The sequence below is a fragment of the Mchenga conophoros genome, linkage group LG14, assembly GCF_057382185.1.
Source record: "Mchenga conophoros isolate Kocher_MC1m ecotype Shallow Benthic linkage group LG14, M_conophoros_male_GT1.1, whole genome shotgun sequence".
Taxonomy (NCBI): domain Eukaryota; kingdom Metazoa; phylum Chordata; class Actinopteri; order Cichliformes; family Cichlidae; genus Mchenga; species Mchenga conophoros.
Window position 1 is genome coordinate 30,109,163 of NC_140539.1, and position 15,879 is coordinate 30,125,041.

At 39.1% G+C, this 15,879-nt stretch overlaps 1 protein-coding gene across 1 annotated transcript; it reads left to right on the forward strand.

Annotated features, from left to right (window-relative positions):
* Positions 1 to 508: 508 nt before the first annotated feature.
* Positions 509 to 14,514, forward strand: LOC146560066 (scaffold protein ILK). The gene is made up of 13 exons (XM_085243884.1): positions 509 to 623; positions 1,590 to 1,846; positions 7,735 to 7,900; positions 9,624 to 9,719; positions 9,808 to 9,904; positions 10,016 to 10,099; positions 10,324 to 10,409; positions 10,502 to 10,611; positions 10,827 to 10,954; positions 11,160 to 11,281; positions 11,366 to 11,465; positions 12,822 to 12,952; positions 13,072 to 14,514. Exons 2-13 carry the CDS (start codon positions 1,758 to 1,760, stop codon positions 13,219 to 13,221), a joined length of 1,359 nt encoding a protein of 452 aa, XP_085100010.1. The 5' UTR covers positions 509 to 623; positions 1,590 to 1,757; the 3' UTR covers positions 13,222 to 14,514.
* Positions 14,515 to 15,879: the final 1,365 nt, after the last annotated feature.

The following is a 15,879-nucleotide window of genomic DNA, read 5'->3' on the forward strand; positions in this document are numbered from 1 at the left end:
AACTGCACCTGGTTTGGTAACAGCACCAAGCAGGACAGACAAGATCTGCAAAGAGTGGTGCGCTCGGCCGAACGCATCATTCGATCAGAGCTTCCTGACCTGCTGTTCATCTAAACCAAGCGGTGCAAGACTAAAGCTAGGAAGATTATGATGGACCTTTCCCATCCCAACAATGGACTCTTCCCACTGTTGAGGTCTGGGAAGCGCTTCCGCTCCCTTAAGTGTGTGACAAATAAAATTTGAATTTGATTTTAATTCAATATATGCTCTAGTTGGAGGTCTGACATCAGCTGTCTGAGTCTGTAGTGTGTAACATTAGGTCTCAGAGCAACATGTTATAGACTACATGGTGGCATTTATTGTAATCCTGAGCTGAGCTTCGTATTTTAGATTTTTGTACACATAAAATGTAATTATTTCAAGAAAAAAAATCATGACCTCAGGGGGTGAATTTGAAATCGTTGCAATTCTCCTTGCAACCTATAGGCGGCTCTCTCTCTCTTCTTCCTCCACGTACGTACGGGTGTGGACGCACAGCTCTCTGAATGCTGAAGGTAACACAGCAAGGCTTGTAACTTTTCCTCTGTACAGCTACAATACACCGCAACAAGCTAATATATCCGGTAAGTTTAAAGGCATGGAGGTAAATAATTTTTTTTAATTTGACCTGTTTAAACTATTAAATGATGGTTCGAGTGAAATCCTCAGTCGGTCACCGTTAAATGAGAGAAACACGGACAGCCCCCGCGGCAGGATAGATAGTTAGCTTGTTAGCACAGACCCAAATGGATTTTATTTCACGACGTAGAAGATGCAAGTTTATAGTGAGGAGCTAACCAAGATATATATCTTCCATATGGTGGAGTAAAAGCAGTCGGTGGTGCTGCCACGAGTAGAAGAACTAGGCGGCTGACTTAAGTGAGCTTTCCCCTCACTGTGTTAGCCGGATAGCAAAGCAGCTAGTCAGGCAGTGACAACATTGTTGGGAGTGTAAATGGTATAAACTGCGTGGATCAATGGCGCGTGAAACTTAGGTTGTGACCATACTGAAAAAAAATTAAAAAAAATATTGTATTATCATATTATACCGTCCCACTTATTGGCTAATACCAGTCTCACAATCAATTAGAGCTGCAAAACCAATACGAAGATAATAAAAAATCAACCACTTTCTTTCTACAAAGAAGAGCAGCAAATCCAGACTGTAAACTTGATAGGGCCATGAAGTGATTGATGTATTATCAATATATTAGTATAATCAGTATAATATATTAGTCTGTTGCCGGTGTATTAAAGGAATACAGACTTCAGTTTGACTCTGGATGATTATATTTATCTATTCTGGTGTCCATGGTGTCCAGGGCTATTTTTTCATACAGCTACATTTTGTGAGTCACTGTGTTGTAAACGGCATACCCACCCTGTATTACTCAGTTGGAGATTACTCAACACTAGGTTGTCTTGTCTGTAGGCTTTCTCCTTTTTAGGTTTGTACAGCAGTTTGTTTGTTTGTTTTTGTTTTTTTGTTTTTGTTTTTTAAGAAATAATTTTAACTGAGTGACCATTTTTCTTTAAATCAATTTCTTTAGGGTCGTGTTGGTGCTGCTCTGATTGTGGTTCATACTGTCCCAAATGAGGGACTGATGCTGGCCAGGACGTGCCTGAACCCATCGGGTTGCAACTCTTGTCTGTCCCAGTTTAGTTCTGCATCTGCTCCCACGGGTGCGTCCTAGAAGAAAAACAATACACCAGCCAAAATGGATGATATATTCACTCAGTGCCGGGAAGGCAATGCAGTGGCAGTTCGTTTATGGCTGGACAACACAGAGAATGATCTCAATCAAGGGTGAGCTGCAGTTTTTTTCATAGCCAGAATTTATCAGTCACTTCTGTCCATATTATTTCAAATGAAAGTTGGATACTGGAATCCTAATTAAGAATTTCATTTATATCCCCAAGCAGCTGTGCCTGCTTGCTTGTGACTTGCTAAAACATGAATTTGTGATTCCAAATAGCGTGGCTCAAAATTTCAAATGTGATCTTGTGTTTTATTTAAAATGTTTTATTCTTAAAGTTCTTCTCTGGTGCAGTCTGAAAGCCCGCCTTTTCAATCCCCTGTGAGATTGTGGACTGCCGTTGAACCCATTTCCTTGTGTGCGCATGTTTATGTTTAGAATGCCAGCACAGTAAATCAAAAGCATGATGTTGGACAGGAAGCATGCTGTGATGGTATAGTTAGTCACAGCAGTCAAAATCAGGCTCTGCATGCTCTGGATACAACTTGGTTTTGGATGGATTTGGATGCAGAAAATATTGTACTTTACTTCTGACATGACACATTTAGTACACAGCATTTTCTGTCTAATAGTTCCAGATTAAGAGTCCTGGGCTGCTGTTTTTATCCTAAGCTGGCTACATTGGGAAAAACTTGGCAGTCCAGTCTGGATGGCCACCCACGAATCTTGTCTTTTTAGAGAGCTCTGTTTAAGATTTAGACTACCGGTGTTTGTGTTCAAAGCAAACAAAGAAATAATAAATGAGTCAATTTAATTATGTTCCTTGTGTAAGTGGTAGCTGTTCTCTTTCCTTCTCCATTTCTCTCTGTTTTAGTGGACTTGTGGTAGGGTTTTTTTTACTGACAGTTATTCATTTGCAAATGACATAGTTGTCAAGCTTTCATTATGTTGCTAGTACTATGAAAACGAAAGAGCTTTTTTTGGATTAGTGGTCGTCCTCTTTTTTTTTGACATGGTTGTAACCAAGAAAACATTTGTTAACTGACAGAAAAGATAACTGGTAACGTCAGAGGCACAGGGATGTTTCAAGAAATATTTTAATGTTGTTAAAATTGCTATTTGGTCAGCATCTTTTTTTTTTCTTATTTGGGACGTGTTTGCTCTAAATATAAAAGAGGAACTTGAGAATATACATCATAACTTGAAAATATAGCTGTATTCTAAAAATAGATGCAAACAAGATATGTCTGTCTATACATACACTTTATTCAGAAAGTTATATTTTTTTCCTTTTCTTTGGCTTCCTGTTTGCTTTGTTTTTTCCACTTCTTGTGAGTCTATCTGATTGCATTGAGCCAGTGTGGATTCATGCATGCGACTCGCCCATTAGTTGATTACACGTCTAGTTCCCTTTTCCGGCTGATGTGTGTCCTCCAGTGTATAAGACACTACAGAGCCTCAAGCCTTCCTTTTCTGTGTTTTAGTAAACTTACTGTGCTCTTGCCTGACAGAACCCTCCCTGAGATATTTTCTATGCTCTACAATGACGATGTGTTTACACTGATGTAACTCCCACATGAACAGTAGTAGTGGAATGCAGAATCTCCTTACAAGGAGCAACACATGGGCCTCAAGGGAAGCTTTTACCACCTACCAGAACTGAGGGCTAAGGGGAGGAGTTTATTATTGTGGGCAGGGCTGAAAAGACAGACAGAAAATCTTTGTGTATGTGGGGCTGTATAGTGAATTTTTCAAAAGAGGAATGCATAGTTAAGCCATAGCAGTCCACATCACCTTCCCCCTTCTCTACTGATATGTTTCCTGTATGTCTCCCTGTGGTATTAGATAGCTCCACTCATTTCCCCTTACTGCTGCCGCCAAGTTTAGAAGACTCTAATTGCAAAGTTTAAAACATATTCTCCTAAATATTTGTAATGTGGTCATTATGTTCTGATGTTGTCTCTCAGTATTTTTTACAGTACCATTTTACTGGTTGGTGGATCATTATTATTAACACAAAATGCAGGTGTTTATTATTAAAGACCTACATGGCCTTGTGTGAAAAAGTAAATTCCCTGTAAACCTAATAACTGGTTGGGCCAGCCTGAGCATCAACAACTGCGATAACTTTGCGATAACTGGTAATGAGTCTTTCACAGTACTGTGGAGGAAATCTGACCTCCTCGTCTTTTCAGAACCGCCTTTTTTAAGCTTAGCTCTCCAAAAAAAGGGGGTTAATCACAGCTAATTCAAGATTTAACAAGAGGGGCAATTACTTTTTCACACAGAACCAGGTAGGTTTAAATAAATCAATGAAATCATCATTTGAAAACTGCATTTTGTATTTAATTGGGTTATCTGTGTCTAATATTAAAATTTGTTTGATAATCTGAAACATGTAAGTGTGACAAATATGAAAAACACTAGGAAAACAGGAAGGAGGCAAAGACTTTTTCACATGTGTGTTTTCTCCCTATTCCCTATTCTCCCTAAATCCATAGTGTCTTCAACTTCTGGGAAAGCTTGAAGTCAGACCGTTGACAGATTAAGTGATAGTACTATAATAATATTTAGTTTTGCTCTTTGGTTTGACTCCTAGTAAGGTATCTGTACCATGTCCAAGCATTTTTTACCTCTAACATAGAGCTCCATTGACCAGTATGACTGCTGTGGTTGATTGATGGTGGGTAATTGGAAACACAGTGGTCTAAATTCTTGTTCAAATGGGTAGTAATGGATTCAGAACAAGCAGTGCTAAGCATTGACAGAGATCATAAGGTTTGATTCAGGTCTTATGTTATTGGGTTATTATTATAATAATAATTACTATTATTATTATTTCCATCTAAAAAAAGAGGGGCTGCCATCTGCTGCAACTGGTTGTTAGGTTAACAGGAAGACGAAAAGAAAAAAGGAGCATAGAAATCCAAGAACAAAACAGACTGTGGGAGTGAGTGGAAAGAAGTTAATGACAGTAAACAGCTGTATGTCAGTTCAACAGGAGGGAAAATAGGATTGTGGAGAAGAAACGCTCTGTGCATCATGGAACGTCCTCCAGCAGCCCAAGCATATAGCAGTATAATTAAGGGAGTGTTCAGAGGCACCTGATCTAGCCTTAACTGTAAGCTTCATCAAAACAGATTTTTTTTTAGTTTAATTTTAAAAGTAGAGATGATGTCTGGCTCCTAAACCCAAACTGGAGGCTGGTTCTGCAGAAGAGCAGCCTCATAGCTGAAGGCTCAAAACCTGCAGTCTGAGAGCAAAGTGCTCTGTTGGGTCAATGTGAGACTGAGGTCTTTAAGATGTGATGGAGCTTGCTTATTCAGGACTGTGGACGAGAAGGAGGATTTAAAGATCAATTCTGCAGTGAAGAGAAGCTTTAACTCAAGTAATGTGATCTTTACTTTCACTGTGTCTCCTGTGCTCTGCTCCATGTGTCTGAACTGAAGTAAAACAAACACAAATTAATTGAGTAAAGAAACAATAAATTATACTTTCTTTTAAATTCCCCTCTCTAACTTTTAATGGTAGAGAATACATTGTATGATATGTTAAACAATCAATTTGAAAATGCTCTGCACATTTGAATAAAAATATGTAGCTGTAGTCCCGGATTAGCTGTTTTTAGTGTAGCTAGTATCAGGTTGTTATTCTTGTATGCAGCTACTGCAAAAGGGATTTAACATGATCAGGTTAATTGTAACACTAAGAGATAAAATTTCCCATCTATCAGAATATAAAGTATTAGGTAGAAATGCACTGTGATTTGGCTGTGGTAGTTCTACTGTAGTTTATGTACCTTTTATTTTAGAATGATCCTTCTTGTCATTGGATATTTGAATGAATAAAATGAATACTAGAAAAATGAGTTTTTCAAGAGTAAAAACACTAATTTACTATTCCCGTAGCTGCTTTTTAGATATTTCAGTGGATTTGTTTTTCTTTAGCCGAGGCTTGTTATATGAGCCAGTGGAGATGTCAGTGCAGACATACAAGGTGCAGACAGGGACGCTTCCTCTGGCTCTTCAGTCTGCCCGGATGAGTTCTGCTGGCAGGTGAAAGTGCCTGAAATAAATTACTGCAGTCAGTGAGGAGGGAGTGAGCAAGAGGAAACCCTGGCACTCAAGTCCTCATGGGTTTGTGGGATGAAGGTAGCTTAAAGGGAAAATCCATCCTGTAACAAAAATACACACAGAGACCAGTGTTGAGGCTTACTTGATGTAACCACAGTACATTTTCAGCATTTATATGTGGACCTGAGCTATTATTGTGTACTTTTTTTTAGAATAAAATTGCTTTATATAAATATTTGAATAAAAATGAGTTAACTGAACTTAGATTTTTCAAGATATATCTTGAAAAATAAAGGGAAATAACTTCATCTAAAATCTTTATTTTGTTAAAATGTTTTGCACAAGTCATATTTGAACAAGTTGTGCATCAACTCAGGAAACTCTAAAAGAAAATCACACTGTCAAAAGCTATAGGGAATTATTATTATTTTTCTTATTTAAAGCCACAACTCAAAGTTGTTCAGTGACATAAAACTGAAAAAAGCAGCACATTGTATCATTGGAGAAGCTTTTGATTTGTAAGAGAATTCAAATGTAAAACTCTCAGGACAGATGAGGAGTAATATGTTTTAAAGCTAATACATCCATGGCAGCTGTTGTTAAACAGAACATTTAAGCCCATACAGAGCACAATTTTGCTTATTTTGTAATTTCTTGATTTTACAGAAGATGTACATGAACCTTGATGCTCCACTTCCTCCCCCAAACAGACTTGCTTGGCACTGAAAGCTAATCAGATTAGAAAAGTGTGTGGGTAGTTTTTCTCTCCTAAACTGAAGCTAATTAGTTTTCAGGATTTGGCCTTTTGGTCTGAGAGGAAATTACTCTCTGAGTTGATCCACAGCAGGTCACACAGTTAGATGTGTGTTGTGGGACTGAGGATCTCTGTGGGACTCTTGATGCTGTTTTGTGTGAATACAAGCCAGTGCATTGAGTGCTGGGGCAGACGGTTCAAATTCCTGCAGAATCATAATACTCCCTCAGTTCTCAGATCTTATTATTATGCTGTCTGTCTACTTATAATTTTGGAAGAAGTGAAAAAGATATTAAAAAGAGCACTGTGCTCATGGAAAGTAAAATCCATCATAGTAGTCCAGATGATCTGGTAGAAGTGAGTGGAGTGATGAGACAGAGTCATACTCGCGGCTCACTGAGCCTTTTAAGGACTTCAGCGCTGCTGTTTTTTTGTCCAGTCTTTTTCGTGATCGACTCTGTCACTGCGCTCTTCCTGTGTCTTAATCTCTGTGTTACTGTGTTTCACAGTGAAGACACTCCATCAGTGTGTCTGTCATATAATCGAGGCCACTGTGCGACATGTGGCATTGCTGCTGTCACCGAGACAGGAATGATGAGTGCCAGAGGCTTATTAGCTTTTGTCACTGAGTCGCATGAGCTTCCTTTTTTACAGAAGCAGAAAATGACTGTAAAAATGAATAAACTTATCATGCATACATAACTCAGCTTCACATCACTGGCATAACAGATTATTGGGAACAAATATAATAAGTATTTTTGCAGTAAATTCAGGCTTTGTGAAGGATTAATCATTCAATTTTTTTCATAGAACTCACTCATAGCATTGCTTTGGAGCTGTGTTATCTACATTAAAGCAACAGTTGTGTAAATGTATTTTATTAGATTTTTTAGCTCAGTTTTCTCATTGCACTGGTAATTAAGCATGAACGGAGGCACTGGTAATCTCACTTAACATGTATATCTTTACATTGAGGATCTGGGTTTTTCTTTTTTTTATGAAGTTTTCTTGTCAAACCAAAAACCCATTTCCCAAAACAGCTGTAGTTTTTACCATTTATACCACAGAGGTGTTTGTGTGGAAAATTGCTGATGTTTTGTCCCTCAGGTTATGCTAAGCAGGTTTTTGTATAAAAAAACATGCTCAGCTTGTATTGCTTCTGCCCCTGTAGAGATGACCATGGCTTCAGTCCTCTCCACTGGGCTTGCAGAGAGGGTCGCTCCAATGTGGTGGACATGCTCATCATGCGAGGAGCGCGCATTAATGTCATGAACCGGGGAGACGACACACCCCTGCACCTGGCTGCCAGCCATGGACATCGCGACATTGTGGGAAAGGTAGAGTTCTTGTAAACACTGGAGCACAGTAACTCTGTCTAGAGTCTCTTGGATGAATTCCACTGTGGCTATAACATAAAATGTATCATAAACGTGTCATGGATTGTGTATAAAAGACAGACATCACCCATTAGTTTATGGACTCACCCTTGGCTTTCTGGCTACTGCCGCTTTCTTTATGTATGGAGTGATAGTAGTGCTTGGTGAGCAAGCTGCATTCATAGATTGAATGGACGTAACAATAGGTGGTATAAAAGATGGATGCAACTGTTGTGCCCTCATCACCCACTGGTTTCTGGCTTCCTGTTTTGAAGCCATGAGCTGACTGTTTCTGTTGTTGCTGTCTTGGTTGCAAAAAAACCCCAGAGGCTGGGCAGACCTGACTCTACTGAAACTACATGCTAATTGGTTAATGAATCATGATTGACAAGTCATTTGCCGTTGAGCGTGCAGTTTTATACCACAGATAATCCTCTATGTTGAAACATAATATGACTGAGATTTCCAAATTAGACTCATTTTTTTTTAAAATTCAGTATGGCCCAAACTGAGTGACTGAGACCATAAACTTAGCAGGAAAATGTTTGCAGAGGTGAAGACAGAAAGCCATTTTCCCACAGACTTCTATAGGGTCATAAGCCATCTGGCAGCTTTCACATAGATTACAGGTTTAAGGCATTGGCTTTCTTTTTCTGACTCAAAAGCAATATCTGTGTTTAATACTGTCTATAGGTCTGTTTAAGAGTGGTAATTAACAGATTATTAAATACTAGAACTGTAGCCAGCATAAACTTCAGGCTCATTATGTATCAGCAATACAAACATGGTCAAGAGGACCAGACTAGAGTTTGCAGAAGTGAAGCCTAGCAGATAACTTCTGGATACAGTTGTCTGTGTCTGCACATCTGTGTAGCAAAGCAGTCACGCACCTAACTTTAAGCCTTATTCTCTATATGAGCTGATTATATATAAAAGAACAAAACAAAAATATCATCCCTGCAGTTGTTAGTTTGAAATGAGCAGTGGGGATCAAAATGGTTTTCTATACAAATTGGTTGTGTTATCGGTTGGAGACGGAGCAGTGAGAGCGAGCAAATGCAAGATCTTAATATACAAGTTTCAAAATGATGCTCTCCCTGCAAGTTTGGTTCATTAGCACAGGATATTGTGAAAGCTAAAATGATATCATCTGAACAGCTGAAACATGTCTTGTCTGTTCTTGTACTTGCACCTTTTGTAACAGACAAAACTGAAGCATGAATATAAAATGTGCTTACTGCTACATATAAATGCACAGACAAAATTGGAGCTGCAAAGCAAACGGCAGGGACTTCAATGCAGCATATTAAACCTGCAGTGTTTTTCTTTATAGGAAACACAGCTGGGTTTTCAAAGTGCAGCAAACACATTGTGGCAGTAAGTGTATTTGCTGTAAGTTGTTGATGTTTGTCCATAAAAGAAAGAAAGGTATTTTGTATTATCCTGTACACAGTCCTGTTGATATAATGGCGGGCTTCTGCTCCACGATGTCGATTTTAAAATGGCTGTAAAGCAGCTACTGAGTTTAATATTAGACACGTCTCAATACCTCTGGTATGTGTCTACAGGCAAAACAACCGTGCATGATTTTTCTTGGCAGCATTGGGATCATCTCTGTGTACAGCCTAAACAAGATCTGACCAGCCTTTCTCTGCATGTAATCCGTTGTTTTTCCTTCTTTTAGCTGATCCAGTGCAAAGCAGACACCAATGCCGTCAATGAACACGGGAACACACCACTGCATTATGCTTGCTTCTGGGGACAAGACCAAGTAGCTGAGGTTAGTGTGCCTCCTGGTGGCGATGAAGCTAAAAACCTGTGTGTTTTAAAGTATTTTTAAAGTGTTGATAACGTTTGTTTTTTCTCAGGACCTTGTGACTAATGGAGCTCTAGTGAGCATCTGTAACAAGTATGGGGAAACTCCATTGGACAAAGGGAAACCTCACCTCCGTGAACTCCTCAGAGGTATGCCTGTGGTTTGACTGTTTGGTTTTTAAAAAAAAAATGTCAGCGTCAGTCATACATCTTTCAGATTTGTTGCTCTGTACTGACTTTCTCATTTTACTATCAATACAGAAAAGGCTGAGAAAATGGGACAGAACTTGACTAAAATTCCCTTCAAGGACAGTTTCTGGAAAGGCACCACCAGAACCCGTCCCCGTGAGTCCCAGCAACCCAAAAACCAATTTATTAGCTGACCACTTTCCACCCACAGTTTTGCACAGAGTGCTGCATGAAATGGAAAAATGTTCTGTGCTAGTCTCCAGATTAATCTTAATGTGGCTTTTGAAATTTCCACAGATTTTTCAGATTTCATATAAATAATGAGCTTTTTGTCTGAGCTTTAACTCGCGTCCTGAGTTGTCTCTGTCTTGTGTTTTTAGGCAATGGAACATTGAATAAACAGGCAGGCATTGACTACAGACAGCTTTCTCTAGCCCATAAAGTAAACGAGAACCAGTCTGGAGAGGTAATTTCTTCTTGTTTTTCATTGTGCTCAATGTTAATGCAGAGCTGCTAATGATGAATTAAAGATTCACTTTTTTTGTTTCTCTTCTATAGCTCTGGCAAGGGCGCTGGCAGGGAAATGAAATTGCCATTAAACTGCTAAAAGTTCGTGACTGGACCACTAGGAAAGGCAGAGACTTCAATGAGGAGTATCCCAAACTCAGGTTCTTATATAATCCTGACTTTTCTCTGCAGACTTTTTCGTTTTTTGCCTTCACAGTCACTCATTTGTCTGTTTGCACTGTCTTGAGCCAAATTCTGTGTATAATTTTATTTCGTGGGGAGGTGCATCTCATACTTTTTATGTCAAATCCTTTGTGGATTTGCCTGTTTTTGTCTGTCTGTCTCCCCTGTCCTTCCCTCTTGGGCTGAATCCCAGGATATTTTCCCATCCGAATGTCCTACCCATGTTGGGAGCATGTCAGTCTCCTCCCGCCCCTCACCCCATCATCATCGCACACTGGATGCCTTATGGCTCCCTCTACAACGTGCTGCATGAAGGCACCAGTGAGTACCTCTACTCTGGTCACAGGCCATACTTGTGACCAGTTTGGGTGATTTGTAGGGATTTGTGATTTATTGGAGTTAAGTATTTGTTTTGGTCATTAAGTTGTCATCACTTTTTCTACAGTAGTGATTTCACTGTCATCCAGTAATGTAGTGAAAGACATGGCTTAAACCTGTTATTACTTGTTCTTCATCATGCTGTCAGATTTTGTGGTGGATCAGACACAGGCGGTCAAGTTTGCCCTTGACATTGCTAATGGAATGGCGTTCCTACACACACTTGAACCCATGATCCCTCGCCATTACCTCAACAGCAAGAGTGTAATGGTAAGAAGAAGAAAACTATGAATAAGAGATGTGTGGTACAGTTTTTTGAGGCGTCTAAGTCAACTCTGTTTTCCGTTTTCACAGATAGATGAGGACATGACGGCAAGGATCAGCATGGCAGACGTCAAGTTTTCCTTCCAGTGTCCTGGCAGGATGTACTCGCCAGCATGGGTAGCCCCTGAGGGTAGGCATCAGTCATACAGCACAGATCCAAAGTGACAGCTGAAGCCACACAAGCTTGCACTTGAATGATGGATGCAGGAAACTCTAGACTGTCTCTGAGCCAAATGTAATTTGCAGCTGATTTCCCCAGGAGATAGATTGAAATCAAAGTTAGCTCGAAACGTAAACTGATTACAAAATGTGAAAATAACCAGGGAACATTTGCAACAGAGAAGCAAACAGAAACAGCGTGTGGGGGATGGGATGAAGGGGATTTATCACCACCAGTTACATAGAAACAACATGTATGTATGCTGTGATATGCAAGGGAGTGTTTCTTGTGTTTAAAACAAATTCACATAGTTGGCATGGTAACAGATTTTAATAATATGCCTTATATTCAAGAATTGTTTGTAATATGTAATAATAGAAATGCACTACTGCTTCGAATTTTCCTTATATTAGCAAGTTTGCTTATTGTATCATTTTGTAGAAGAATTGCAACAATATGTTTCTACTGCTTTTGCAACATGATGATATTTACATTTCAGTAATTTCTAAAGGATTATGGAATTTGGTTTAATGGCTGGTTGGCAATTGGTTTTAAACAGGCTGTTTAATCTTCAAAGAAACATGGCCACTTACAGAGGCATTAGTTTAGTTAGATTTTACTTTAGCCTGGAATCCAAGCTGATGTACATGTACTAACCTTACAGTGAGACTAAACAGATGGCACAACACACTGTTGTTGAAGTAAATGTATTTAATCTGACATTAGGTTTGTGCTGCGCTTTGTATCTGTAACCTGCTACCTTCCTTTGTGAAATCGGCTGCTCAAATGTCTTCAGTTTCTCTTCATCTACAAGATTTGGTTTCCATAGCAACATATACTATACGATGCTAGATCACAGGCAAAAAGCCCACAGAGCTCCATGTTGTTCAAGCTTTTTTTTTAAGATAAATACTGAACTGTCGTGCAAAATGCATTCCTTGGGATTCCCCACTTTATACTGTATATATTTCTGCTTGTCTGCTGCTGTTTGCAGGCAGACACTAGTTTGCAAGAATGGAAACAGAAATTGCCTCAATTTTGTTTTATAATGCAGGGTTTTTTTTGGATGTTATTTGCTGCAGATTAGTAGACCATTGACTACTATATTTTGTACCTGAGTTCTGCAGACTCATTGACAATACACCGCAAGTGACACAAGGTGGTGATTTTGATCAGCTATTCATGATGTTATCAAATTAGGCACATCCTAAGGAAGGAACAGCCTCACTCGTTGCAATAACTTTTCATTTCTCCACAGTAGTCTGAGGATGTGGCATGTCGTTACGTTACTCTATAACCTTCTTTATTTTTCTTGGCATTGCTCAGCCCTTCAGAAGAAGCCAGAAGAGATCAACCGCCGGTCAGCAGACATGTGGAGCTTTGCTATCCTGTTGTGGGAGTTGGTAACCAGGGAAGTGCCATTTGCTGACCTGTCCAACATGGAGATAGGCATGAAGGTTAGCAGCACTGTTGCTTATTAGATTAACAAATGGATATCAGCAGCTTGCAGACAGACCTCACAGTTATTACCTGTTAGTTTAATGGATTTAAGGTGTCTGTATGTTCTGGTTTATAGGTTTCTTTGGAGGGGTTGAGGCCCACTATCCCCCCTGGCATCTCTCCCCACATTTGCAAGCTCATGAAGATATGCATGAACGAAGATCCAGCAAAGAGGCCTAAATTTGACATGATTGTGCCAATTCTGGAAAAAATGCAGGACAAGTGAAAAACGTCTTCTGACCTTCTTTACCTAACTGATGAACAACAGGATATCTTAACCCAGATTTGACTCTGAGATGTTGGTGTGGTGCTTACCAATATTGCCTTAAAGTCTCATTCTCACACTCTACCGCTGTTTTCAACACCACTGTACCTTCTGCTTGTGAGATGAATTCAGCAGAAATCACTCCTTTTTATATTCTGTTTTTTTTTCCTCTTCTGTTAAAGTGATATCAAAGTTTTGTTACTGATCTGCTGACACTGTCTGCAGAAGCATAGTATTTACTGTTCACTGTATAAACTGCAATCATATTGAACTGAGTAAAGTGACAAAAAGTGACAAAATAACCCGTGGAGGTCAGCATGACATTCTGTTGAATTCCTTCAGTGGTGGGCCTGCCATGCTGATCCTCGCTGTATTAAAAAGTCTCCCTCTAAGGTGACTGCTCCTTTTGCAATGATGGTCCATAACAAATGGATAACATATTAACCAAAAGCTTGTGGGAATATGTTGTATTAATATCATCAAATGTTTGAAGCTGAACATTTAAACGTATTAGATAATAAAACAATATGAATGAGCAGTGCCCTTGAGCGCATGTACAAAAAGCAGCGTTGTGCCTTTTAGCTGGGCTGCATAGTGGTAATGATGAGCTTGGCCTTTTCGTGGACCGACTATATCTTGTGCAACCTCACAATGATTTAAAACTGGCCATAAAAGCTTGGAGTTTTTGGGAAAAATTCACCCAGAATGGAATGGAATTCTTGGTAATTGTGTTAATGTAATCGGCATTACTTATTTGCTTAATCTTTCAGTAATTATTTTTCCCCCTGATACATTATTTGAATCCTGTTTGCTCTACTGTTGAACAAAAATGTCAGTCAGCCTGTGTCATCATGTATGAAAGAAATGATGAAATATGAAAAATGTTCACAAAGAAATGATGTCAGCTCAATGCTGGCATCATTTCTTTGTGAACCAACATGAAAGCTGCACCCTATTATGTAATTTATTAAAGCATAAGATGGATGCAGTCAAAATTAGGTGTTGTCAGGGACACTTCACCCAGTTCTTTGGTTTTCATCAAGGGTTTGACTTAACATGTGTTTGTGTTCTCTCATTTATTATTTGATCCACTGGATTACTTCTTGCTTTATATCCCACTCAAGGTTTTTTTGTCTTTTCTGTGCCTCCACCAGCTTGCTTGTTTGTGCTGAAGCCAAAATCAAGAATGACATATGCAAATGTATGTATTTATATATGAGTATATTAAAAAATAAAACATATGGACAACTTGAATGTGTGCGTTTTCTGGAGGGAACTGGACATGACAGGATTGTTGTGGGAAATGCATAAAGATTGCAGATTTCTTCAAGAGAGGCGACATAAGTGTCATTGTATTGACATTTAAACGTAACATTTATCTTATGAGGAACAGGGCTTTCTGAGCTTTCTGTAGTATTGAGTCTCATTATCTCAGTCAGTGTTGACATACAAATTTGATCAGAAATGTAAAACATGATTGAGTAGTATGAGACAATAATAGAGTTATGGGTTTATCACTATTTTAGAAAGCATACTTTCCCAATATCGGACATACTCTCCAGGTTAACTGCTTGCTAATGCATATATCTGCTATCATCCAGTGCATTTAGGCATATGAACATGTTGCTTAGATAAACCTGAGCATCAGAATGCAGGAGAAAAATGATTTAAGTCGCTTTGAATTTGGTGTAGTTGTGCATGGTCTGGAAAAAAAAGAGCAGCAGTTCTCTGGGCAAGAATGCCTTGTTGATGAGGTCAGACGACAATGGCTTGGAGCTGATAGGGAGGCAGTAGTAACTGAAATAACCATTCACTGCAAGATGTGCAGAAGAGGGTTTGTGATTGCACAGCAAACCTTGAAGTAGATGGGCTAAAGCAGCAGAAGATCGTATCTGGTGCCACTATTGTCAGCTAAGAACAAGCAACGGGGGGTTTGGGCTAACCAAAATTAGACAATAACAGTTCTGATGAGTCTTGATTTCTGTTGCAATATTCAAGCCAATTACTACCTGCCTGAGTCTTGTTACTGACCATGTTCATCCCTTTATCACCGCAGTGCATCTAGCAGGATAGAATGTCATGTCACAAACGCTCAAACTGGTTTCTTGAATGCAACAATGAGTTCTCAAAATGTCCTCCACAGTCACCAGATGTCAGTGGAAAAGAGCACCTTTTGAATGTGGTGGAAGGAGATTTGCATCATGGATGTGCAACTGACAAACCTGCAACAAGTGTGTGATGTCAGTGTGATGTCAGTATGGACCAAAATCACTGAGAAATGTTTTCAGTACTTTCTTCATTTAAGGGCAGTTTTTCTTCCAAACGTGTCCAGTGACATGTAGCAGTACATTATTAGTTTCAATGATATAAGTGGAGTTGAGGCACCGAAATACAATTGACTTTTTTTTTTAAATATATGTTTCAAGCTTTTACTACTGCTACTACTCAGCAAAGTATTTTATAGTGTTGCATTAGCACTTTTTTGGCCAAAGACGTTAGTATAGATAAAAGCTGGGCTTATTAAAAAGTGGTCTGCTAATATGAATATGAACATTTAACGCATTTGGGATCAACCCATATAATGCAGAGACAACAAAAATGTAAAAGGCCCCAAGAATC

What these genes read in the sequence shown, in the direction of transcription:
- LOC146560066 (XM_085243884.1), top strand. Translation starts at nt 1,758, where the DNA reads ATGGATGATATATTCACTCAGTGCCGGGAAGGCAATGCAGTGGCAGTT. An exon ending in GACAAGACCAAGTAGCTGAG is followed by an intron (nt 9,720 to 9,807) that starts GTTAGTGTGCCT and finishes GTTTTTTCTCAG; the next exon opens with GACCTTGTGACTAATGGAGC. An exon ending in ACATGGAGATAGGCATGAAG is followed by an intron (nt 12,953 to 13,071) that starts GTTAGCAGCACT and finishes TCTGGTTTATAG; the next exon opens with GTTTCTTTGGAGGGGTTGAG.